The sequence below is a fragment of the Lampris incognitus genome, chromosome 9 (assembly GCF_029633865.1).
Source record: "Lampris incognitus isolate fLamInc1 chromosome 9, fLamInc1.hap2, whole genome shotgun sequence".
NCBI classification, from domain to species: Eukaryota; Metazoa; Chordata; class Actinopteri; order Lampriformes; family Lampridae; genus Lampris; species Lampris incognitus.
This window is the reverse complement of record NC_079219.1, coordinates 25,930,913-25,958,101: the sequence shown is the minus strand read 5'-3', so window position 1 is coordinate 25,958,101 and position 27,189 is coordinate 25,930,913. Positions and strand designations below refer to the sequence as shown.

Below are 27,189 nucleotides of genomic sequence, written 5' to 3'. Positions count from 1 at the left end.
ACATCCCCTGATCTGGCTGTATTAACTGCACATACAGAAAAATGCCCAGGCACCTGCATGCATGTGCATACACACAAACATAGAAAATAAAATACACAAATGTCAGTGAGCATATTCAGAGAAGGATACAGCACACTTAATCACGTTATCCCTGAATTTCTTTCTCTCTGGCTGTGTTTCATCCTTTCTCTGCTGCCCTGGCTCCCTGTTGAGGTCAGAGCTGTATTCTGGAGTCTAACATTAGCCCGAATAATTAATTAGGAGAGATTGTATGATCCTCTGTGATGGGAACAAGGGCACATGACCCCTGTTATGTTCACGATACACACCCACACAGGCATACACAGTTACACGTGCATCCATGTACATGTGGATAGAAACATGGTTATATGTGATATATCCGGTTCAAAGGACTTTGTGTGTAGTGAGACTTAGTCATCACATAAATCAGGCAGATCCATGGCCAAGCCCTGAAGCCAGGCCACTTATCATGTAGATTAGTTGAAGGAGTTCTGTGAAAACTCTTACTTTCCCACTGTGCAGTGTCTCCTTCTACGTCTGTGTATACATATCTCTCTCTCCCTCTCTCTCTCTCTTTCTCTCTCTCTCTCGCTTCCCTCTCCCTCTTTCCTTCACTGCTTCCTTCCCCTTAGCAGCAACACACTCCTGCTTTCTTCCTGCCTGTTACTGTACCCACAGCCATAGTCAAGCTTTATGAGGTGGTCCTGGCCTGTCATCTGTAGGCTACTACAGGCTGTCCCTGTTGAAAGACGCGGGCGCGCGCACACACACACACACACACACACACAGACTGTGACTCACGCACACACTCGGAGATTTCCAGGGCATTGTACAGTAGACTGTAGCTGTGTAAGACAGAGCTTGCCTAGGTGGTGCATAGCCTCAGGGTGAGAGCAGGCTTTCCGTATGCCGGGATCTGTTTCCAGTCAAAGCTGCCTGTGTCCTTCCTGAGCCCCTGGGCTCCCGTGCAGGCTCTGCCCCTGGGCTGCTGGGTCATAGCACAGCAGGGGAGCAGCCCTACAAAGTGTGCGTGTGGAGGTGTGGGGTATGTGTGAGTGTGCCAGTGTGAACGTGGCTGTGTACAGTGCTGTAGCACATACATGGATCGGTCCACATACAAATATTTGTTTATGTTAACAAAGGCACACTTGCATGTTTCTGGAAGACACACACCCACCCACCCACACACCCACCCTATTCCACCCTCCCACCCACACACAGCTGAGGTCCTATCCAGTGGTGTCAGCAGCTCCAGCTCCCTCTCTCTCTCTCCCTCTCTCTTGCCCCCCCCCCATACACACACACACACACACACACACACACACACACACTGAAACACCAGTTGAGCACCTGTTGGGCTGTACAGCCTGCTCCAGGACACCTTCGAGTCATGAGCTCATCGGAAAAGCAATTAAAGGCAGTGAAGGCCCCGCGTACTGGCGTAATGTTTTGTTTTGCTACTTGGCTTCGAAATTAACCAAACCTGTCAGAAGTCATTTGGCTGATGCAGGCTGGGCTTAATTTATTTATTTTCTGTTAGAGAGGCTGAACGCAGGGTCCCAGGGCTGCCTTGTGTCCAACAATGAAGCGATTTGAAGGAATAAGGGTTGCTGGCTACGATGTTGCCCCCCCCCTACCTGGGGGGTGGACAGTGAAAGACTCCAACCTCTCTCTTTCTCCAACCACTCTCCTGTCCTGCCCGTGGCTCTGATGGCGAGGTCATGGCCTTTTTAGTAGTGGGGTTATGACCTACACAACTCTAATCAGGGCAATTGGCTCACCTGTGGGGCCACGTGTTGACCTTGCGCTGACCTAATCACTCCCAGTTTGCTAAAAGTCATGCTCATAGTAGCTGAGTAAAACCTGTGTTGTTAAAAATATTTAATTATTTGTAAACCGCAATACCTCACATGAAACGGGCCAAAGCTAAATTAGGGGAGAGATGCATGAGTGGCAGATTATTTGGAGGCTGGCACAGAGAAGAGGAGAATGACACAAGCCATGCATGACCCAGAGAGGATAGGCAGATTACAGGCTGTGTTTCTCTGTCATGGCAGTCTGCTGCAGCCCCAGGTTACACAGGGCCTGATGTCAGCTCCTCATAAAACAACGCCAGCAGTCTCACATCCTTTTTTTAGCTCTACTGGTCTTCAGCCATAAAAAACAAACAAAAAAAACCAAAAAAAATCCTCTGACATTAATTGGTCCACTGCCGGTGAGTCAAAGTGTGCACGTGTGTGTGTGTGTGTGTGTGTGTGTGTGGGTGTGTGCATGCGCGCGCATATGTGTCCATTTCATTTATAAGAGTGTGTCCCTTCACACGTGTCTACATACACATCTGTGTTTGTGTGTATTTTCAAGGCTCATACCCCCTGAAACGATCTCCCCGTGCTTTTTAAATAATTACTTAGGGGTGTCCGGGTATTGTAGCGGTCTATTCTGTTGCCTACCAACACGGGGATCGCCAGTTCAAATCCCTGTGTTACCTCCGGCTTGGTCGGGTGTCCCTACAGACACACTTGGCCGTGTCTGTGGGCGGGTAGCCAGATGTGGGTATGTGTCCTGGTCACTGCACTAGCGCCTCCTCTGGTCGGTCAGGGTGACTGTTCAGGGGGGAGGGGTAACTGGGGGGAATAGCGTGATCCTCCCATGCGCTATGTCCCCCTGGCGAAACTCCTCACTGTCAGGTGTTAAGAAGCGGCTGGCGACTCCACATGTATCGGAGGAGACGTGGTAGTCTCTAGCCCTCCCCGGATCGGCAGAGGGGCTGGAGCAGCGACCGGGACGGCTTGGAAAAGTGGGGTAATTGGTTGACCAAGTACAATTGGAGAAAAAAAAATCCAATAAAAAAGAATAATTAATTAGGAAGTAAAAAAAAACACTGTTACTGTTGTCATCACTTTTCTGTAGTTACCCATATACCAGGCTTGTTAGAGCAGAGAAGAACAACACTGGGTGTGCTCCCAGGGTCACGCCGTGGCGTGCCAGGCTGTTCCACGCCACTGCATGGAGACAGCAGTGTCAACACGGAGATGAAACAGAGACATGGAAAGGGAACGTAAAACCCCTCAGACCTTGAAACGGCGAGGCTGATTCTCCTGTTTCTAGATGTGGATGAGAGAAAGACAAAACAGGACAGTGAAGATGTGCTGAGCGTGGACCGGGTGGCTTTGTTGAGCAGAATCAGTAGGGTTCTGTCTCTCTTTGTTGGCTGAAGGAAAGGGGATATTCTTTGAAACAAAAGCAGCTGACACTCAAAATACTGCTCAGAACTGGCCTACTTATTTAAAGTATGTGGTATCTTTACTCACTGAAGGATATCCACTTGTTTAATGGCCATAATTATTTAAAATTACAAACCATGCTTATTAATTACTTTTTGCTGTGAGAGCTAATTTATTTACATAGTGAACTTAGTGACGTCCCTCACAAACCTGCAATCATGCATACCTCACTTTCTTATTCACTCCCCTCCTTAAGATTTGCTAGTTGTAGAATATAAGGATTCAAGTTTGGCAGGGGTACAAGGACCAAAAGCCTGCCAGCTTTAAAATCGGTAGTTATCTGCAATTAGGCTTTTTATGTATTGTTTTTTTTTTCTCATTTACTCCCATAATAACTCTTAAGTAAACAATCCATCATCTAATAATACGACTTATTATGCCATGATTAATTTATGCTGAGTGTGCCTCATCTTGCTCAGTGGGTCACCGAGACCACGGTTTCGAGTCAGTTTATTGGATACATCTTCGCTACTCAGCCCCCTTCCCAGGCAATTGGGTCCTATACTGCTCAGGGTTGTTCTGGGCTATGGTGAAACCACTTAAAGCAGGGCCCCAGCACTGCAGCCACAGCCAAGGCCTATTAAGCAGCCGCACTGTGGTGTAGGAGCCGAGGCCAGAGGGTTGAGGTTGTGATCCCCTTCTTGGTAGGAGGGGGAGAGGGAGAGAGACAGAGGTAGATGGAGGAAGACTGTGAGGGGAGAAGGGACAGTGACGGAATAGTGAGAGGAGGGCATGGTGGTACTTGTGGAGTTGAAGGTGGAGAGAACAGAAAGAGAGCGATAGAGCACTCGACTGGAAGGACAATGTCAAGCCTGGCACTGAGTTGGATTTGAGGCATTGAGAAATCCCAGAATGTGTTCTGGATGGAGCGGCGGAGGATTAAAGGGCACCAGGCAAATGTGTTCGCACAGCAGCCACAGCAACGCGGACACACACACACACACACACACACACACACACACACACACACACACACACACATTTCACACCTTTCGTTTACACGCAAAAAACACAAACACATGTTTGACGGTTCTCATGCCGACATACACATATGTTTGCACATACACACACACACACACACACACACAAAACACACTCATTTCACGCCACACATGCATTCACACACAGTCATGCACATTCATTTCACACCACACACCCACACAGTCTCACAGGCCACAAATCACAGAATGTTGTAAAAGTGGAGCAAATTAGAGCAGTTTTATTTGCATTGTTCACAGGGAATGATGGAGGAGGGCGCAGTCTGTGCCAAGCTGGAGAGCTGGTGTAACAAGAAAACATATATATATATATATATATATATATATATATATATATATATATATTGTGTGTGTGTGTGGTGTGTGTGTGAGAGAGAGAGAGAGAGAGAGAGCGAGAGAGAGCAAGCGAGTGAAACGATGGAGAAAGAGAGTTAGTTGATTGTGCTCTGTCAATGCCATTCATGGGAATGGACTGTTAGGCAAAGCAGTAAGCTATCACGCCCTGTCAGAGGCGATACACCACACACACACACACACACACACACACACACACACACACACACACACACACACACACACACACACACACACAGAGTACAGGTCCTCTGCTCCAGGGTCTGAAACAGAAGACCGGGCCTTCTCCAAAACCCCATTAAACTGCTGAAAGTCGTGGTAGAACTGAAACGTCCTCATATCATTAGGCTGGGACATTCCACGGCACGCCAGGGACCCTGTGCTAATCCTCCAGGCATGGGAGTCATTATTGATAGGATCCTAACGCATTACCTCAGGGCCTGCTTATTGTTGGTAAAGATTATTATTTAAGAGTAAACCAAGACCCCAAGAAGGTCTCCCGTTTCATAGAAATTTATCAAAAGAAAATGTTATTCTTGGCTTTGCGCTACACCACTTTGAACGGCACAATTGAAATGCACTGTGCCCCCACACTGGCCTGGAAGGAACAGGCTCCATACCCGCAGGCAGGTCATTAGGACACAGTGTAAATGTGCAGGAGTGCAAGACGAGACACCCAATTGGAGCTGATTTGTTGAAGTCACCTTTACTTAATGGTTATTACCTGACGTTGATTGCATTAATTCACAACATTATATTCCTACTTTGCAGCCATAATCATCCCAATGGCATGAGAACAGACTTTCTGTCCAAGGGCTCACATAGTTTCCACATTAGTCATTCATACATTTCTTTATCTGAGCGCCATTGAATTGTGCTCGTGTAACTCGGCATAGTTTGATATTGACACACCACCGCCGAGTTTACTCTCATCAGAAAAGCTTCTTGTTTGCTAGTATTGAGTTGGATTGTAAAAATGATAGCCTGCAGTATCGTTTCCAGCCTACGTGATCTGTGGTTATATTCTCTCTCTCAGTCTCACGGCTGTGATGCATGAGAGCTTCTTCAGGTGAAAACAAATATGCTGCCACACCTTCACTATGTCTGCATGACGGAGAACGGGGTGAAAATAATGTGTGGCAAAGCTGCACATCTATACTGTGTAGTAGCATGGCTGTTAAACGTGATTATTCCTGCTCTTGGAGCTCTACGGTTAAGTCAGAGCCCTGATCTGCTCTTTCTCTGCCTGCGTTTGTGTTGTCCAGGTGCTGTGCTACTGGTCAGTGTCCAGGGCATAGCTGTCAACGTGGACCCAGTCTTCTGTACCTGGCTGCTGCACCAGCCTGCAAGAGGGAGTAGCAGGCAACAACAGCAGGTACTGTATCCCCTTGTTCTCCAAGTCCCACACTCTCTCTCTCTTTCCCCTTTTCCTGTCTTTAGCTTTCCATCTCTCTTACCTCAGCCCTTTATTTCCCTCACTCCCTCCCTCTCTCATTCCCTCCATCTCTCCCTCCCTTTTTTTTACCAGCTACCTATCTACCTTTTTCCATGTGCTCTGCTCCCTGTCTTCTATCCAGTCTCTCTCTATTTATTTGACAGGGGTCACGGTGGTGATGGTTATGGACATTGAACGTGTTTTGCCTACCCCTCCCCACACACACACACACACACACACACACACACACACACACACACACACACACACACACACACACGCTAAGTCTGATTGCCTGGGACATAGAGCAGGTTCCTCCATAGGCACATAAATATATCGTAAATGAAAGTATCATATTGTAATGTATTTAATGTTTCTTTTTTCAGCGAGCTCATCTGTTTAATGCTTTCCACAGTTTGGAAGGGTCATTGACGCTTTTGTGTGTATGTGTGTGTGTGTTTATGCACTGACATGAAACAGTGTTTGTACATGTGTGAGTCTGAGGCAGAGAGACAGTTAATTGCAGTAGGTATATATAGAGTGCATGCTGCAGCTCAGGATGTGCTCTGCCTTGGGGATAACTGGAGGTCATTGCAGTATAGGGTAAGCATTTGTCATACGTTTAACCCTTGCCAGTTTTAGGGTAGTAACAGTAAGGCTGTCTCCTGTGTGGATGTTTTGTGCACATAGACTCATGTCTGTGGACTGAGCTTTATCTGAAACTGTCTATATCTGTGAGTGTTTGTTAACATGAATGTGTTTTGCATGTTGTGTGGGTCTTACTGTGTATGTGTTTATGCAAAGATTTATGTGTATGTGTGCGGATCTGTGAGACACTCAGCCTTAGCACCTTGTCACATTTTCTCGTCGGGGCCTAGTTTAGACAAGGCTTTCGGGCTGGAGGCCAGGTAGCAGCCAATGAGGCTGAGTGGTAGGGACCAGAATAGGCAGGAGAGAGGGACTGTAGACGAGTTATGGAAGGCAGGGAGGGGAACAACACAGCAGAGGATGGAACACATGTAGAGGAGAAAAAAAGTTGAGGAAAAGATGGGTGGAGGTAAGAGGTGGTAAAGAAGAGGAGAGAGAGGAGTACAGTATACACGGGGAGGGCGGTGTCCAGGGGGAACATGGGTGGAACATGGAGGGTAGATAACAAGAGGTTTGAGGTGTGTTTGTGTGTGTGTGTGTGTGTGTGTGTGTTTTACAGGTTAGCTCACAATATAACACAATATAACATTCACAAGTGTTTGATTCTAGCCAGACACATATGTTTCATCAAGTGTCTAAACAGAAAAGTGTAATATTTTTTCACCTTCTTGCAATTTTCTTCAATCAAATTTTAAATATGAACCATCAAACATGGCATATTGTACTCTGTTGAGTACAGTATGTGAGTGCTGCATGTACACATAGGTTTCATGTATCTAAAGTCACGAGTTTTTGTATTTCACTTGCATATGTACATACATATAAACACAAGCCTCTTTGCATGTATATGTTTGCACAGCCTTCACTAGTGCTGTGTGTATATTTAAATGCATGTGTATACCATGTTTCTGAGTGTATACATTCTTTTTACTGAGCATGTTGGTTCCACTAACATTTTTTTCTTTTAATTTCTTGAGCATATTCACTTTAAAACAAAAAGCACCAAACTAATTTTGCAGGCCAAGTCAAGCAAATGTGACCCTGATTTCCATTTCAATTACAATTTCAGTGATGTATTCACAGTACTTTTTATGGTGGAGGTGTTTGGGAAAGCCTTAAGATGACAACACAGGGGTGTCCGGGTAGCGTAGCGTAGCAGACTATTCTGTTGCCTACCAACACGGGGATCGCCGGTTCGAATCCCCGTGTTTGTTACCTCTGGCTTGGTCGGGCATCCCTACAGACCCAATTGGCCATGTCTGTGGGTGGGAAGCCGGATGTGGGTATGTGTCCTGGTCACTGCACTAGCATCTCCTCTGATCGGTTGGGGTGCCTGTTCGGGGGGGAGGAACTGGGGGGAATAGTGGGATCCTCCCACGCGCTACTTCCCCCTGGTGAAATTCCTCACTGTCAGGTGAAAAGAAGCAGCTGGCAACTCCACATGTATGGGGGAGGCATGTGGTCGTCTACAGCCCTCCCTGGATTGGCAGAGGGAGTGGAGCAGCGACCGGGACAGCTCAGAAGAGTGGGGTAATTGGCCAAGTACAACTGGGGAGACCCCCCCCCCCCAAAAAAAAGATGACAACACAGCCAGTAGATTTGAAAACCGGTACAATTTTGGAGTCTGTTTGCCACCACCAGCCTTTGGATTATTTATGAAAACAATTTGCCAGAGTTCATATTTGTGTTTACAAAGCCTCCAGTTGGCATTTGGCCTGTGGCCTTGTGCAACTGCATCCCACATTTTTATTTAACTTTTTTATAACCAGGGAGTTCCATTGACATTGAAAAATATCTAAAGAAATGTGTTAATAGATACCCTGCCAAGAAAGGAGCAGTACAATAACAAAAGTAACAAAGACAAACTACATTGATACGAATCAGTCTGTTGTCACTACTGGCTGATGCCAATGTGGTTTCCTTATTTCAGACATCGACTGTCTTTTAAATTTCTTACAACTACCCCCCCCCACACACACACACACACAACCACACATATGCGCACACATCGTTGATGTGGGCCCTTCCACACACACATACACACACACACATACAACCACACATATGCGCACACATCGTTGATGTGGGCCCTTACACACACACACACACACACACACACCAACGATGTGGGAGGCCACTCAAAACAAACAGGGAGCTGTTACTGGCCGTTGTTGCTCTTGGAGGTCTCGGTTGTATTCAATTACATTTCTCCTTTTTTCTCTTCCTCCCTTTCTCTTTTTCCTTTACCTCCTTTTCTCTCTCTCGCTCTCACTCTCTCTCTCCCCCTCTCACTTGCTCCCTTACTTAATGCCCCATGTCTCCTAATTAACCCAGATCTTTTAATTCTTGCATTTGTCTTAAGTTAACCTGGGGTTATGTCCTTGCTGACAGGGAACAGTCTTTTCTTGTTCAGAGCTACTTTTACAGTGCTTGACATGCTCTTGGGCTTAAAGTTTTTGGACAAAAGATATTCAAAATCGGTTCCAAAAATCCGGGAAAGACATTAAAAGGCAGGTGTTTGTAATTTTACAGTTTTTTTCTGAATGCACAAAAAAAGGAGACTATGGAAACACATTTTAAAGGAAGATAACATATTTCTAATGTGTGCATTTATGCAGTAATTATTTATTCTTAAAAAGTTTAACATTTGTGTTTGTTTCATTATTCTTGCTGCCAAAAAACTACATTTCCTATTACATCTGGGGCGTTTTGACATGTGATGACATCATTACAGGCAGTTCCCATGGTGATGCCCGTGACCAAGAGAAGAGAAGATGAGGTATCTGTGGGAAGCATGCCACTGGCTAAACAGCCCTCCAATCAGGCCTCAGATTATGCCAGCAGCCCTGTCAAAACCAAGACAGTGACAGGTAGGCAGACAAAACCAAAGCTGGCCCTCTTTTTCTTTTCTGCTTTTTCATGACCAAAATTTCTTGGCCCAAGTTTTGCTATCATGCTAATAGCATTATAAAGTACTTAACTAACTTAGATGTTCATAATAAGGCATCTGTTTGAAAATCAAGGATTGGGAGTTCCACTGTTGCCGTTTGCCTCCATGTTATTTTTACATTTTGTTTTTTTAAGGCTACAATTTTGAACAGTTTGGCTTTTCTTTCCTTATGGACCCCTATGGCAATATGAGTGCATTCTTAGTGCCGGTCCCAAGCCCGAATAAATGGGGAGGGTTGCGTCAGGAAAGGCATCTGGCGTCAAACTTTTGCCAAATCAAATATGTGGATCATAAATCAGATTTCCATACCGGATCGGTCGAGGCCCGGGTTACCAACAACCGCCATCACTACTGTTGGCCAGCAGGGTGCCGATAGAAACTATGCTACTGTTGGGCGAAGGAGAAGGAAAGGGAGAAGGCATATCCAGAGGCAGCAGGAGAGGAGGAAGGGTAGGAGTGTGGAGGTGAGAGTTAGAACTTTGAATGTTGGCACTATGGCTGATAAAGGGAGAGCGCTGGCTGATATGTTCGAGAGAATGAAGGTCGATATACTGTATGTGCAAGAGATCAGGTGGAATGGGAGTAAGGCCAGGAGCATCGGAGGTGGGTTAAAACTCTTCTACCGATGCTGGTGAGCAGTAACGTGAGGACGTCTTTATATTGGGCAAACTTTCATTAATATTATAACTTTTTAGATCAAAAACGGATAAATTAGGTTTAACACTCTCGATACCGAACCGCTAGCACACCGGACTCACAACTCTATACGTGTATATCGACCATTTAGAAGACGCGATAGGCAAAAACAAATCCAGCAGTGACCAGGCTGCTAAAGCCTCGGGCTCTGTGCAGGCCCCGGACGAGGACTCTACAGATTTATCTGGGGTGATGGCTGCCATCGCAAGCAGTGAGAGCAGGATCTTAGCATGGAGAGATTCATTCACAGAGGATCTGAATGCAAAAATAGACTCCATAAAGAAAGGCTTGGCAAAACATGAGACCCATCTGAAAGATGTAGACTGCAGGAGTTACTAGACCTCAGCTTCACCCTGACCCTAGACCAGGCTCACCGCAGCCTGCAGCACTCACCCAATGAAGGAGATTCAAATTCAGACAACTTTATTTATCCCAGAAGGGCAGTTCCATTCTGAGAGCCCCCCAGGATCATCGTGGTGAAGTTTCACTATTTCTCAGAGAGAGAGGAGGTTTTCCGCAAAGCTGCCCATTCAGTTTCATTGACCCTGCACAGCAAGAGAGTGAGCATCTTCCCAGATTACACCGTGGTGGTGGTGAAAAAGAGTGCCCTTCTCTGAAGCTAAGCGGCTCCTCCGGAGCTGCCAGGGCATCAAGTATGGGGTCCAGTTCCCAGCAGTGCGTCATATCACTTCACCGTCTGGCCAAGAAAAGCGGTTGGAAGACCCTTCTAAGGCAATGGATTATATTGGGAAGAATCTAAAGCCTCAGGACAATGTACAGTAAGATGAAAGCTACAGCTCATCTGGTGTTCAACCGCCGTAAGTTCTCCCACACAACTCCCCTTCTCATGTCCCTACACTGGCTCCCAGTAGCTGCTCGCATCCAGTTTAAGACTCTGGTGCTAGCCTACAGGGCAGTGAAAGGAACAGCTCCTTCCTATCTCCAGGCCATGGTCAAGCCCTACACCCCCCACCCGACCACTTCGCTCTGCTGCCTTGGGACGCCTGGTTGCCACATCGCTCAGAGGCCCTTGCTGCCGATAGACCCGGTCACGGCTCTTTTCTGTCCTGGCCCCACAGTGGTGGAATGAACTCCCCACTGATGTCAGGACAGTGGAGACACTGCCCATCTTTCGGCGCAGGTTGAAAACTCACTTCTTTAAGAACTACTACCCTGTTACTTGTTCTTAGCACTTATTGTATTCACTCATTTAAAAAAAAAAAATCTCTTACTTGCACTTTTACTTTAGCACTGGTTTTGCTCTTAGATGCTTGTTTAGATGCACTTATGACCTCTGATGACTAGTAGTTCTCCTGATTTACTAAGTTAAATGCAGTTATTGTAAGTTGCTTTGGATAAAAGCGTTGGCTAAATGACTGTAATGTAATGTCGATAAACTCGACTATATTTTCGCCTAACTGGTATTGGTGGCTAATTGATATTAGCGGCTAAGTGCCAACAACTAGCGGAAGTAGCTAGCTAAGGCACCAAGTTGACAGGGTAACGTTACGGTTTAACTTTATCTATTTACTCTAACTTCTGTAATTTGAGACTCACTGATAATGTTGCCTTTTTCATTTAATACAAATGTTTAAAACCTGCTGCCCATTTACAAAGCTATTTTTCAGTTTTATCATTATTATCGTGTGTGTGCATGTGTATGTGTGTTTATACGTGTGTACGGATGCTAATTATTATGAGACCTGTAACAGTACTTTGGTGACTTGCCAGAGACTGCTAGGGTGACACTCAGGTCAGTGTCACTTACTTACAAAGAAACTGTATTATAACTGCTGTTATATGGATGTTGATATATTTTCTTTTCTTTGTTTTTTCCAATATGGGTGTTGATATATATTTGTTAAGTATACAAATACTCTTAAGTTTAATATAATCTTGAGAAGACCACTGTTCGCTCTGGTTAGGGATTGTTAGAGGGTTTTTATATGGTTGTTTGCTATGTTATACTAGAATTGGGAGATGTGATCTCTAGGGAATTGGTAGATCAGCCTGGGTTCTCAAGGCTCTTTTTTGTTTTGTAGTTCGTAGGCAGGGAGTTTTTGTTTTTTCTCTTTTCATTTTTTAGAAAAAAATGTCTGACGCTCCAAATACAGATTATCTTTGTTTTTTGAGCTGGAATATGAAGGGAATTCACAATCCAGTAAAGCGTAGTAGGGTTTTTGTACATTTAAAATCTTTGAGAGCTGATGTCATGTTCTTACAGGAAACTCACCTCCGCTCAAGTGAACACGCAAAACTAAAGAAAGCTTGAATAGGACAAATTTTCTGTTCGAGGAATGAGAATAGAACTGGGGCATGGCCATCTTGATCAGGAAGGGTATCCCATTTGTTCCACTGCTGACTATTTCTGACCCCAGGGGAAGGAAGGTATGTGATACTGATGGGTAACCTGTATGGTGCATGTGTGGCACTAGCCTAATGTATATGGACCAAATTGGGATGATCCACTTTTTTTTCTCTAGTTTCATAGCAGCGCTCCCAGACCTAAATTATTACCAGTTGACATTGGGAGGAGATTTTACTTGTGTATTACATCCATATTTGGACAGATCAAACCCAAGTCCTAATAGTAAAATCTCGAAGGCAGGCGCTGTTATCCATTCATTCATGGAATCCTACACTCTTTTTGATCCCTGGAGAAGAAACAACCCAACTACTAAACAATACTCATTTTTTTCCCCAGTGCACCATGCCCCCCCCCTTAGATAGTAGGGTCCTTCCTATGGTTAGGGGGAGCCAATATAATAGTATTGTTATTTCAGATCATAGTCCTGTACAGCTAGATATAAGCTTCCTAGACTGCCCTAAACCCCAACGCACCTGGCAATTTGATCCTCTATTACTGTTTAGGGACTCCTTTAAAAAATTTCTCTCCCAGCAGATAGATATTTTTATGAAACTCAACCACACTCTGGACATGCCACTAACCATTGTTTGGGAAGCTCTCAAAGCCCACCTTAGAGCCCAAATAATCTCATACACAACACATGAGAGAAAGAAACATAAACAACGTCTAACAGAACTGTCCCATAGTATAGCGGAAGTGGACCATTCATATGTTGATTCCCCAACACCTGAGCTTTATAAGAAGAAATTATTATTAAAAACAGAATTCGACAATCTCTCCATTAAACAAACAGAACAATTATTCTTTAAATCAAAACAGACATTTTATGAACATGGAGAGAAAGCCGGAAAACTCTTAGGCCGTAGGATTAGACAGTCCACAACGGTACCACTATTCCTGAAATTTGCACAGCAGTAGGGGTAAAGACTACTAACCCTGACACCATCAATAACCAGTTTAAGCAATTTTATGCTACCCTTTATAGTTCAGAACCGCCCAGCGACTCATCACATATTTTCCCTTTTTTAGATGGCCTGACCGTACCAAAAATTGCCCTTGAGGACCGAACACAGATAGATAGAGATATCAACAGAGGAAGTGATACAAGCAATTAAATCCATACAGAGCAACAAAACATCGGGTCCAGATGGTTTCACAATTGAAATGTATAAAGAATTTGCTACCAAGCAGGCACCAATACTTAACCTGTTATATCAGGAAATTCTTAAGCAACAGAAATTACCCAAACTATGACGCAGGTAATCATATCAGTGTTGCTTAAAAAAGACAAAGACCCCCTACTATGTGGCTCCTATTGCCCTGTAAGCTTGTTGAATTGTGACGACAAAATCCTACAAAAATGTTGGCCACCCGTATTGAAACTGTAGTCCCAATGGTTGTTAACCCTGATCAAACTGGTTTTATACCAGGCAGGCAGTCATTCTATAACATGTGCCGCCACCAATTTAATGTACTGTACACATCACATTCCATAGAACAGACAGAGGTAGTGATTTCTTTAGACACTGAGAAGGCATTCAATCGCATCGAATGGCAATATCTATTCGCTGTTCTAGAAAGGTTTGGCTTTGGTTCATCATTCCTAGCATGGGTTAAAATATTATATTGCTCACCGACAGCCACAGTGCAGACGAATAATATTATTTCTGATTATTGTTTGCTCCATAGGGGCTGCAGACAAGGCTGCAACCTCTCTCCTTATCTGTTCAATTTGGCAATTGAGCCACTCGCTATAGCTCTAAGGATAGAGGATGGCATTAAAGGTATCTCATGAGGCGGTAAATCGTATAAGGTATTGCTTTATGCGGATGGCCTGTTGTTATATATATCCAACCAGATAGAATCCATACCAAGACTATTACTTACCCTGGATAACTTTGGTCAACTGTCAGGTTATAAGATAAACGATTCAAAGAGCTTGCTTTTTCCAATTAAGCACACTGATAGAGACTACTCTAGCGTTCCATTTAAACTTGAACACAATGTAGTTACATACTTGGGAATCAAAGTCACTCATACAATGGGGAGGTTATATAACCATAACTTTAAAACACTATTAGAATGAACAAAACAAGATTTTAAAGTGATCAGCACTACCAATTTCATTAGCGGGCCACATTGATATAGTTAAAATGTCAATCTCACCCAGATTTCTCTATCTTTTTCAAATGATTCCCTTGTTCATACCTAAGACATCTTTTCAACAACTAGATAGGTTAATTTCATCATTCATCTGGAACAATTCAAACCCCAGGATGAAGAAAATATACTTGGAGGTCCCTAAGGAGACAGGGGGATTAGGCTTGCCTGACTTTATTTATTACTACTGTAAAACTTTTACATTGGGCATTTGCATATAAGAATAAACAGGGTGCAGATTGGGTTCACATGGAACTCTTATCCAATCCTTTACCGATATTCACCTCTCCACTACCACATAATCGTAACATACAAATAACAAACCCGGTGGTTAAAGCTTCATTTAGGATATGGCTACAGTTTAGGAGGCATTTTGGATTAAAGCATGCTAGCGGGCTTTTTCCAGTAGAAAATAATCAATTCTTCTCATCATCTGTGTTAGATAATGCATTTCAGCATTGGCATAGAAATGGACTTGTGTTTTTCTGCGATCTATTTACAGACTCATTTCATCTCATTTGAAACACTTACCAAAGACCATAACATACCCAAATCCCATTTTTTAGATACCTTCAAATCCGTAGTTTTGCCAAGAAAGTGTTTCCCTCATTTCCTTATCTGCCACCGAGGAGCCAATTAGATGTTATTCTAGAGCTAGATCCTTTTGGGGAAAAAACAGGTCTCTATAATCTACACACTGATACAGGGATTAAAACAGATATCCTGGGATAAAACAAAAACTGCATGGGAGAGAGATTTGGGTGTAGAACTTTCTGAAGAGGCATGGTGGGACAGCTTAACTCATATACACACTTCCTCATTGTGTATACGACATGGTTTAATTCAATTTAAGGTGCTTCACCGTCTTCACCACTCGGAGGACAAGCTTGCCAGAATCTTCCCCACCACAGAACCTGGGTGTCCGAGGTGCAGCCATAGTCCAGCCTCGGTGGGTCACATGTTCTGGGCATGCCCCTCTCTCATCAGTTACTGGGAACATATATATAATGTATTCTCGCAAATCTGTAAACAGACCATAACCCCTGATTTTCACACAGCCATCTTTGGCATACCACCCCCTAACTGTAAGGTCACAACCTTGCAGGCAAATTTCTCTAGCATTTGCTTCATTGCGAGCTCACAGACTTATTCTTTTTAAATGGAAGTCGAATACAGCTCCATCATTTGCAGTGGTTAAGGGAGGTGCTGCCCTTTCTACCTTTAGAAAAGCTCCAATATAAAATATGTAAAACCCGCAAAAACTTTACTTTGACCTGGAGTCCTTTCATATACTTTATTGAAGGTGTCCCCTTTTATTGAATGTACTTTTTTACTTGGTTGTAACTACAATATTTATACAGATATATGTGTACAACTTTATATTGACTTCAAAAACATAGTTATTATGTAGAATTGGAGTAAGAAGTCCCTGCATAGTCCTTTTTTTTCCTGAGTCTTGGGGGGGGGGGGGGGTTCGTACATGTTTTTTTTTGTTTTTTTTTGTTTATGTGTCTTGTATACCTTTTCCAAAAATTTGAAAAGTGGTTGGGAAAATGTAGTTTGTGTGGATGCTACCGCACTACTTGATCAATAAAAGAGTAGCATTACTGAAAAGCTGTATGATTCAGAAAACAGTGACGCTACCACCACGCTACTGAGAAATGTAGTTAAACTAGTAATGCCGCTACTTGCAGTGACGTTATTGCCCAACACTGCACTCTGTCAATGTTCATTTTTATTTACTAATGCCAAATAATGGTTAGTTGTTGTTTGCCCCGCAAAAGAAAGCGATCCATTTTCCCCATCACGGATTTCTCTTTTTTAATTTTATCCTCCTTCACACTGGCTGTCAATCAGGCGTACTTTTTTTTTCCCCAGCCACATTCTGGGATGACCCGCCCCTGCTTTGCTTCTGATTAGCTAATGAAGGCAATGAGTACTAGCCAATCAGAGGCAGAGTTTCCAGTGTGTGGGTGGGTGTCAATCAGGCTTCTCCTGGATCACCACCTTGCCAAGGTGGAGAAGCTTGCATGTACCAATGATCCCAAGAGCTATGCCATCCAGAGCTTGGCTCCTAGAATGGTCACCCAAAGCAGATAGGACAAGGGGAAGGTTCCAGACGAAGTGTGATCCAACGGAGACCTCAGTGGTGGAACTGGTGGAAGATGTCTTCAGGTCAAAACGGCAGTGAAGGTGGATGAAGGCTGCAACAGAGGGTGGTCCCCAATCGTCTTGGTTCTCCATGCGATTGGACTCTGGCCACCCCCTGCCAAGGACCGTGTTTTGGCTGCAGGCGTATCAGCCTCTCCATGTAAAAAGTTGTCACGTACAGGTGTCCTCCCATTATGTGGCTCCAGGATCAGCCTCTCCACCCACCTGAAGACCCAGAAGGAGGACGGTCATACTCGACCCCAAGTGACCGCCGATGATGATGATGATGATGTCAATCAGGGCCTTTGATGTGTCACACTGATAATCCTCACCATCTGGCAACTGCGCAAATGGGAAAAACTGGGGTTCGATTTCATGGAAAGATTTTAAAAGAATTTATTTTTTAGAGTATAGAATGTACACACTCATTTCCCAATACAGAGGCAAAAAGTACTGATATATTTAATTAAACTATTCATAACATTTTGTATAGTTGTATATTGCATTAATAATGTATAGTTATCATAAAATCCCATGGCACACCTGGAAACAGCTTTCCATAAGTCCAGCCGACTACCCTAATATATTAATTTTGATAATAATAAAATAGTTATGACTAACAAGTTGCGATTTGCTGTGTGTACATTTACGATCTCTAGCCTCTGCTTCAAAAGAATGTGAGCCTGATGATAGAGAAACTTGCTTTTCTATCTGTATCAGTCCCAGTCCCATGTGCTCTATATATGAATGTGTGTGTGCGTGCGTGCGTGCGTGCATGCATGCATGCATGCGCCCAGCTGAGGGGTTGTTTCCTGCCGAGTGGAGTTGTCTCCAGTGTTTGACAAATATAAGCAAAATAATTGATGACAAAACACATTAAGAATTGCTTTGGTTGCACAGACAGGGGAAATCTTCATTAGACGGGCTACTTCAGTAAACACCGGTGGCGGCAACTTGACGGTTGCACAGTAAATATTAAAAAGTCCACTGAAAGCGCCGCATTTACCATATACGCCCCACAGACATTTTATGGGCTTAATGAACGAACGAACGAATGGATTATCTTTATTTACAGCAGAGCCATCTCAAAGACGCATTGCAAACACATTAAAACAGGAAATGTTGTCCAAGTAACAGCTTAGAGGAAATTAGACTGACTCAGTCTCACTGTAATTTTACAGTTTAAAATGTAGAACATTGTATATGTGGAATAGTTGCATAGTGGAATAGTGGCATTAGCATGTGTTAAAGGTGACCAAATTTGAGCTTTTACGACCAACATTTTCTCTGGTGGGTGGCATGCCCCCGCACCCCCTTAGCTTGCTACTTTTTCCCACTGACTGGCTACTCAATAGCCTTGTGGTAAGCCCTGCCTGGACTTGCCTCACAGCACACCGTTTGGGAACCACTGGCCTACAATATTTAATCTTGTTACTATGTGATTAGTCTATGTAGCTATGGGATTACATAACATCATGTGGTGTCCTGACACATGAGTGACCCTGGTCATCAGAGGATACCACATCTCCAGGCATCTCTGCTCTGTTTTCCTCCACTTCTCTGAGTGTGGCTCTTTGGGCCCTGGATGCCCAGAATAGATGAGTGGCTTGGCTTGCTGGACCCTTCCTCTATGCCAGTTTTCCACTTTCTGGGACCCCCCCTCCAGAGGAAACACACATTTCCTACACCAGCACACACATGCCTGTACACACACACACACACACACACACACACAGACGCATATGCCCGCGCACACATATGCCCGCACACAAACACGCACATCGTTGCGTGGGCCTTTCCCAGGTCCTCTACAGTGTATTTTCCACCTCGATGACTTGCTGTCTCCAAAGTTGGAAACTGTGAACGCCTTAGGGGCTCAGGATGGACAGATTGGAGAAACAGGGGAGAAACATAGAGACAGAGATGAAGAGGAGTTGGACGCGACTCTAGACCTTGTTGGGGACATGACTCCTTGGTGTATGGTCATGAACACGCTGTTTAATACATATACACTAGTGCTTCCCATGGGTCCTGAAGTTATTGGTGGTAATGGCAGGCCAGGACAGGAGACCGGACAGGAGCTGAGCGGCAGAAACTTTCTCAGGCGTGCATTTATGGCGTGATAAGCATTTGTTATGTTTTATTCATTAGTTTGAGGAATCTATTTGTGATGAGCCTCCGTGATATTGTGCTTGGACCACCATTAAACCTCCCATCTACAGGTTGCTGTACACACACACACACACACACTCTCTCTCTCTCTCTCTCTCTCTCTCTCTCTCTCTCTCTCTCTCTCTCTCTCTCGCTCTCTCTCTCTCTCTCTCTCTCTCTTTCTCTCTCACTGTCTCTCTTTCTCTCTCTGCCCCTCTCTCTGTATCCCTCATTCACACAGTCTTACCTGGGAAGAAGACTGCAGCTGCCTCTGTGTTTAGGAGCTGTCTATGACACAACACAGGCCCTAACTCACTGCAGAGATGGTTTTCATCTAAATAGTCATAGTTTATTTATAAACTTAATAGCCCACCCCTCTGTCTCTCCCACTCATGTTTCACTATCGATATTTAATTAATGTGATTCAATGGAATAACTTGGCAGGCTTCATGTCGGGAAACTGAATTAACTGCAGTGTTTTTGAAAAAAAAAAGGCCTCCCCAGCCTCTACTGTTTGAATCTAATGGTGTTTAGACTCCAGGTCTTCTAAACACTTACAACAGTCGAAGCATCCTTTGCCAAGGCATTGCAGTGGAGAGCCGGGGGAAATAAGCAAGCGATTGTTTGCTTTCTTTTTAGACACTGGGAAATGGTTTGCCAACAGGAGTGACGACTCTCTTTTTTTTGGGGCAGTGAAGTCATACTGTAGCTTCAAATAACATCACATGCATATGACATTCCTCCCTGTCGAGTGTTTTGATAGGAAAAATGGTCCCTGCGACATTTCAGAGTCCTAAAAAAGGCCCTTAAGGTTCTCTCTCAGCTTGCTTCTGAAAGGTCACCACGCCTGCTCCACCCGGTCTACCCCTACATGTTTCATCCAATCTGCGCTAATGGCTTTTCCATACCGCAACATCATTGCTTACCCACATCTCAGCGGCATATTCCCTCATTAAGGGCCATCAGTAAACAGCTACCCTGGCTCCCACAGCGCTTACATGGCTCCAGCAGGCTGTAGCCCATCAGCCACACTCAACCTAAGGACAACATTGCTAGAGAACACTGCAGCCATCAATCCACGAGGGCCGCTGTCTGCCAGCTGGCCATCATGCTATCTGTTTCTCAAACTTGCAGTCGAAATTTATATCAGTTGGTCTGTCAAAATGTGTGTTTACATTTTCTTTTTCTTTTCTTTTTTTGTGTATCCCTTATCTTCTTTCAGTCTTTCTGTGTCTCACCATGACTGTCTAACCTGCTGTGTCTTGTCTATCAGAAAGGTGTTTGTCCAACACTGACCAAAAACTACTACTACTACTTTCGGCTGCTCCCGTTAGGGGTCGCCACAGCGGATCATCCGTTTCCATTTCTTCCTGTCTTCTGCGTCTTCCTCTGTCACACCAGCCACCTGCATGTCTTCCCTCACCACATCCATAAACCTCCTCTTTGGCCTTCCTCTTCTCCTCTTCCCTGGCAGCTCCATATTCAGCATCCTTCTCCCAATATACTCAGCATCTCTCCTCCACACATGTCCAAGCCATCTCAATCTTGCCTCTCTTGCTTTGTCTACAAACCGTCCAATCTGAGCGGTCCCTCTAATATAATCATTCCTAATCCTATCCTTCTTCGTTACTCCCAGTGAAAATCTTAGCATCTTCAACTCTGCCACCTCCAGCTCCGCCTCCTGTCTTTTCGTCAGTACCACTGTCTCCAAACCATATAACATAGCTGGTCTCACAACCATCTTGTAAACTTTCCCTTTAACTCTTGCTGGTACCCTTCTGTCGCAAATCACTCCTGACACTCTTCTCCACCCACTCCACCCTGCCTGCACTCTCTTTTTCACCTCTCTACTGCACTCCCCGTTACTTTGGACAGTTGACCCCACGTATTTAAACTCAAATGCCTTTGTCACCTCCACTCCTTGCATCCTGACCATTCCACTGTCCTCTCTCTCATTCACGCATAGGTATTCCGTCTTGCTCCTACTGACTTTCATTCCTCTTCTCTCCAGTGCATACCTCCACCTCTCCAGGCTCTGCTCAACCTGCACCCTACTCTCGCTACAGATCACAATGTCATCCGCGAACATCATCGTCCATGGAGACTCCTGCCTGATCTTGTCCGTCAACCTGTCCATCACCATTGCAAACAAGAAAGGGCTCAGAGCCGATCCTTGATGTAATCCGACCTCCACCTTGAACCCATCTGTCATTCCAACCGCACACCTCACCATTGTCACACTTCCCTCATACGTATCCTGCACCACTCCTACATACTTCTCTGCAACTCCTGACTTCCTCATACAATACCACACCTCCTCTCTCGGCACTCTGTCATAAGCTTTCTCTAAATCTACAGACACAATGCAACTCTTTCTGGCCTTCTCTATACTTCTCAATCAACATTCTCAAAGCAAACATCGCATCTGTGGTGCTCTTTCGTGGCATGAAACCATACTGCTGCTCGCTGATCATCACCTCTCCTCTTAACCTAGCTTCTATTACTCTTTCCCAAATCTTCATGCTGTGGCTGATCAACTTTATACCTCTGTAGTTGTTACAGTTCTGCACATCGCCCTTGTTCTTGAAAATCGGTACCAGTATGCTTCTTCTCCACTCCTCAGGCATCCTCTCACTTTCCAGGATTGTGTTAAACAATCTAGTTAAAAACTCCACTGCCATCTCTCCTAAACATCTCCATACCTCCACAGGTATGTCATCAGGACCAACTGCCTTTCCACTCTTCATCCTCTTCATAGCTACCCTCACTTCCTCCTTGTTAATCGACTGAACTTCCTGATTCACTATCCCTACATCATCCAACCTTCTCTCTCTCTCATTTTCTTCATTCATCAGCCCCTCAAAGTATTCCTTCCACCTTCTTAGCACACTCTCCTCGCTTGTCAGCACATTTCCATCTCTATCCTTGATCACCCTAACTTGCTGCACATCCTTTGCAGCTTGGTCCCTCTGTCTAGCCAATCAGTACAAGTCCTTTTCTCCTTCCTTAGTGTCTAACCTGTCATACAACTCACCATACGCCTTTTCCTTTGCCTTTGCCACCTCTCTCTTTGCTTTACGCTGCATCTCCTTGTACTCCTGTCTACTTTCTTCATCTCTCTTACTATCCCACTTCTTCTTTGCCAACCTTTTCCTCTGTATAATTTGCTGTACTTCCTCATTCCACCACCAAGTCTCCTTGTCTTCCTTCCTCTGTGCTGATGACACACCAAGTACCTTCCTAGCTGTCTCCCTCACTATTTCTGCAGTGGTTGTCCAGCCATCTGGCAACTCTTCACTACCACCCAGTGCCTGTCTTAACACAACAGTCTTCCTTCTTCAACTTCCACCATTTGATCTTCGGCTGTGTCTTCACTCGCTTCCTCTTCTTGGTCTCCAAAGTCATCCTACAGACCACCATCCGATGCTGCCTAGCTACGTTCTCCCCTGTCACCACCTTGCAGTCTCCAATCCCTTTTAGATGGCGCCTTCTACATAAGATATAGTCCACCTGTGTGCACTTTCCTCCACTCTTGGACGTCACCCTGTGTTCCTCCCTCTTCTTGAAATATGTATTCACCACAGCCATTTCCATCCTTTTCGCAAAATCGATCACCATCTGTCCTTCCACATTTCTCTTCTTGACTCCATACCTTCCCATCACCTCCTCATCACCTCTGTTCCCTTCACCAACATGTCCATTGAAGTCCACTCCAATCACCACTCTCTCCTCCTTGGGTACCCTCTCCACCATGTCGTCCAACTCACTCCAGAATTCTTCTTTTTCATCCATTTCACACCCAACTTGCGGGGCATATGCGCTGATAACATTCAGCAATAAACCTTCAATTTCCAGCTTCATACTCATCACTCTGTCTGACACTCTCTTCACCTCCAGCATGCTCTTGACATACTTTTCCTTCAGAATTACCCCTACCCCATTACTCCTCCCATTCACACCATGGTAGAAGAGTTTGAACCCACCTCCGATACTCCTGGCCTTACTCCCCTTCCACCTGGTCTCTTGCACACACAGTATGCCTACCTTTCTTCTTTCCATCATGTCAGCCAGCTCTCTTCCTTTACCAGTCATAGTGCCAACATTCAAAGTTCCAACTCTCACCTCCACATGCCTACCCTTCCTCCTCTCTAGCTGCCTCTGGACATGCTTTCCCCCTCTCCTTCTCCTTTGCCCAGCAGTAGCATAGTTTCCACCAACACCCTGCTGGTTAACAGTACCGGTGGCGGTCGTTGGTAACCCGGGCCTCGATCGATCCGGTATGTAAGTCTTATTTATGATCCGCATATTTGATTTGGCAAAGATTTTACGCCGAATGCCCTACCTGACGCAACCTTCCCCATTTGTCCGGGCTTGGGACCGGCACTAAGGATGCTCTGGCTTGTGCATCCTCAGTGGCTGGGTTCCCAACACTGACCAAAAACAAGAGCTGTTTTACCAAGCGCACTTGCTACTCGCACACAGTTGTGCATGTTCATGTACACACACAATTTCTCACGGCATGTGGTTAAATCTTAAGTAGGTAGCACACAGCACATATGGCTTAAAATTGGGGTGTGCAATGGTGTGTTTAATGTTAGGCATGTTTGTATGTGGCATGTCGTTAAAGGCTCGCATTAGTTCATTAGAAACATGTACCAAGTTGCTCTTAAGGTCTTTCCACTCCAATAGTTTTCTGGTAAAGAGAAAACATGCCTTTGGTAACTGTTTGTTGCCTCTTTTCCAAGAATTTAAATGAAAAGCCTGGTATTTCACCTCTTAATTGAATGAAGAGCATCTCCTATGGAATCGGCTGCACTGTCACCAGAGCAGATGTGAGGAAAAGTTGCAGATTTTTCCCGAGAGCCATCAGTATTAGGAGACGGATAAGGCATCTTGTTCTGGTGGTTCTTATTATGTTTGAACAAGGAGGTTCCCTGCAGTCAGACAATTACTGAGAAACGCAGCTCAGCAAAGGCGCTGCAAACCCTCTGGCATCCTCTCTTCAACTCTCCCTCCCTGTTCACTCTTAATGGTCTTCCTGTGTGTGAAGAGGATTTTATTGCATGCATTTGGGGAAATAGAACAAATTGAAGTTCTTGCGACATCCGAGGTTTTTAGATTTTGGTGATACTTCTCAGTTTCTCCGTTATCCTTCCTACATTACATTACATTACAGTCATTTAGCCGACACTTTTATCCAAAGCGACTAACAGTAAGTGCAGTTAACGTAGGAAATCAGGAGACCTACTAGTCATCAGAGGTCATAAGTGCATCTAAACAAGCATCTTAGAGCAAAACCAGTGCTAAAGTAAAAGTACAAGAAAGAGATTTTTTTTAATGAGTGAATACAATAAGTGCTAAGAACAAGTACCTGTGTTTAATTGGGTACTGATAAAGAGACAGTACATTTCTCATACTCCCCAGGGTTGGTTGGTCATGGTGAATTGAATATTATATAATAATTAATTATTAAAGATTATTAATAATTGATATGTATTAATTAATTATAAGGATTATTATATTATTATTATATAATCCTCTGTAAGGTGTCTCAGATCATCCTAAGAGATAGGGTGAGAAGCTCGGACATCTGAAGAGAGCTCAGCGTAGAGCCACTGCTCCTTTGCATCGAAAAGAGCCAGTTGAGGTGGTTTGGGCATCTGATTAGGATGCCTCCTGAGTGCCTTCCTTTGGAGGTTTTCCAGGCACGTTCAACTGGGAGGAGGCCCTGGGATAGACCCAGAGCTTGCTGGAGGGACTACATGTCCAATCTGGCCTGGGAACACCCAGGCGGAGCTGGAGGGCATTGCTGGGGAGAGGGACATCTGGAGTGCCCTACTTAGCTTGCTGCCACTGCGACCCGACCCCGGAGAAGCGGCTGATGATGAGATGAGATATAAGGATAATTGGACTGATAGGTTTCTTTTTTTTTTTTGATTGTCCCCCTTTTTCTCCCTAATTGTATCCGACCAATTACCCCACTCTTCTGAGCCGCCCCGGTCGCTGCTCCACTCCCTCTGCTGATCCAGGGAGGGCTGCAGACTATCTACCACATGCCTCCTCCGATACATGTGGAGTCACCAGCTGCTTCTTTTCACCTGACAGTGAGGAGTTTTGCCAGGGGGACGTAGCACATGGAAAGATCATGCTATTCCCCCCAGTCCCCCCCCCCCTGAACAGGTGCCCAGACTGACCAGAGGAAGTGCAAGTGCAGCGACGAGTACCCATACCCACATCCGGCTTCCCACCCATAGACACGGCCAATGGTGTCTGTAGGGACGCCCAACCAAGCCGGAGGTAACACGGGGATTCGAACTGGCGATCCCTGTGTTGGTAGGCAACGGAATAGACTGCTACACTACCCGGACAGACTGATATGCCTTATTAATGTTGATGTATCTGATACATCTTATTGATTTTTGGTATGTCTATTTGGTTCTTCCTTTGAAATTTGCTCCCTGACGGAGAGGCAGGGGTGTGACGATCAGGAGCAGTAAGGCAGAGCCTTGTACCACAGTAAGGCAGAGCCTTGTGCCACTTCGTCTAGTCAGAAAGACACGAACTGAGGAAGCCTCTTGGATGAGAGGCGAAACGTCTTCACGGATATATACCAAGTCCAGTTGCACTTGATTCAACTCCTTTGGATAACCATGACCTGGATGAATGAGAACATTCACAGACACTTCAGGTATAAATCCACTTTCAAATAGAAATCGCCTGTGTTCCACTGACAACTTTTCATCCTCCCATTGATATTTCTCAGTTTGGACTCCAACCAAAAGCTAAAAACGGGAGAGCTGATGCTATCTGAGACTCTGAATGGTAACAGTTCTACAGTGAGCCGTTGAAGGTCATGGGAATAACACTTGGATTGTGTTGTTAGGATGGATTTTTGCTTGTAAAGCCTCCCCTCAGGTCACCTCATGAGAAGAGCTGCTGACATTCAACATGTTGTGATTGGAATTGGGCTCTCTGAAGATGATTTATTAATTGCTTTGCCATGTGTGGAGCACACTAGGAATAAGGAGGTCCGTGTTTAAACAGAGAGGAGATGATGGTGTGCCTTTTATGTCAAAGACTCACTAGCAGAGGTCAGATCCTCGTTCTAACTCGGTTATTAGTTTATCATGTTTGCATGTGGTGTTTATGCTCTGCCGACTGTCAGCTGGACATAAAACTGTCTTCTTTTTTTTCATCAGCAGGTCACAGTTTTACTCCAAGGTCACGTAGTTGTAGCCGGTTGGCCAATGGAGTTTTGTAAATGTATTCGTAATAGCAGCATGTTTACCCCAGGACATCTGATCCAGCTGTTTAGCTTGGATTGAACCAATAAGCCATAGTGATTTACTGGAGAGTAAACCTTATATGACTGTAGATGAGAAATGACTATTGTGTCTTGATGGGTCTTAATCTCATCAACTCTGACAGGGCAAGTTTTTCAGGCAAATTGATAATTGCCCTGAGAAATGAATTGTGTTGTTGTAAGAAGCGAGTTGAACTGGCTGCGCTCATTTTTCCCCTTGTGGATCAGAGAAAAAAAACATGCTTTTTTTTTTACATCACTTTTTGTTAAATTATAATTTGGCATTTCATTCAGTAGCCCTAATGTGCTTGTTTTAACGTGACTCCAAATAAACGTCCATACATATGACAGGGTCGATATTAGTCCTGGGTTTATTGGGGTCATATAATTTCTCTTGGGACTTTAAGGGGGTTTGTAATCATTACAGCAGACGTTTTATTTTTCAGACTTCAGTCATCTATTTAGGCAAACAGAGGAGAGATGTGCAGGTTGTTTGCCAGTTGGAGTCAACACATCTGTTTGAGCCGCCATTCAAAGGGGCACATGGGAAATAAACACGTAAGATTGGCTGAGGTTCAGCAGGGGCTGCCAGCCGACACCACTGTCCTCTCCTACACTACTGACCCTTATAGGAAGGCTTTCCTATAGGGGTCCTGATGCAACTATTCTG

The 27,189-nt window shown here is 44.7% G+C and overlaps 1 protein-coding gene across 1 annotated transcript in view; it reads left to right on the top strand.

Annotated features, from left to right (window-relative positions):
* LOC130117622 (intermembrane lipid transfer protein VPS13B-like) overlaps nt 1-27,189 on the top strand; it is a 457,273-nt gene that overhangs the window by 153,280 nt on the left and 276,804 nt on the right. The window contains exons 20-21 of the mRNA XM_056285747.1: nt 5,923-6,032; nt 9,475-9,610. Of these exons, the coding sequence (XP_056141722.1) occupies nt 5,923-6,032; nt 9,475-9,610 (246 nt within the window). The remainder of the gene's footprint in view (nt 1-5,922; nt 6,033-9,474; nt 9,611-27,189) is intronic.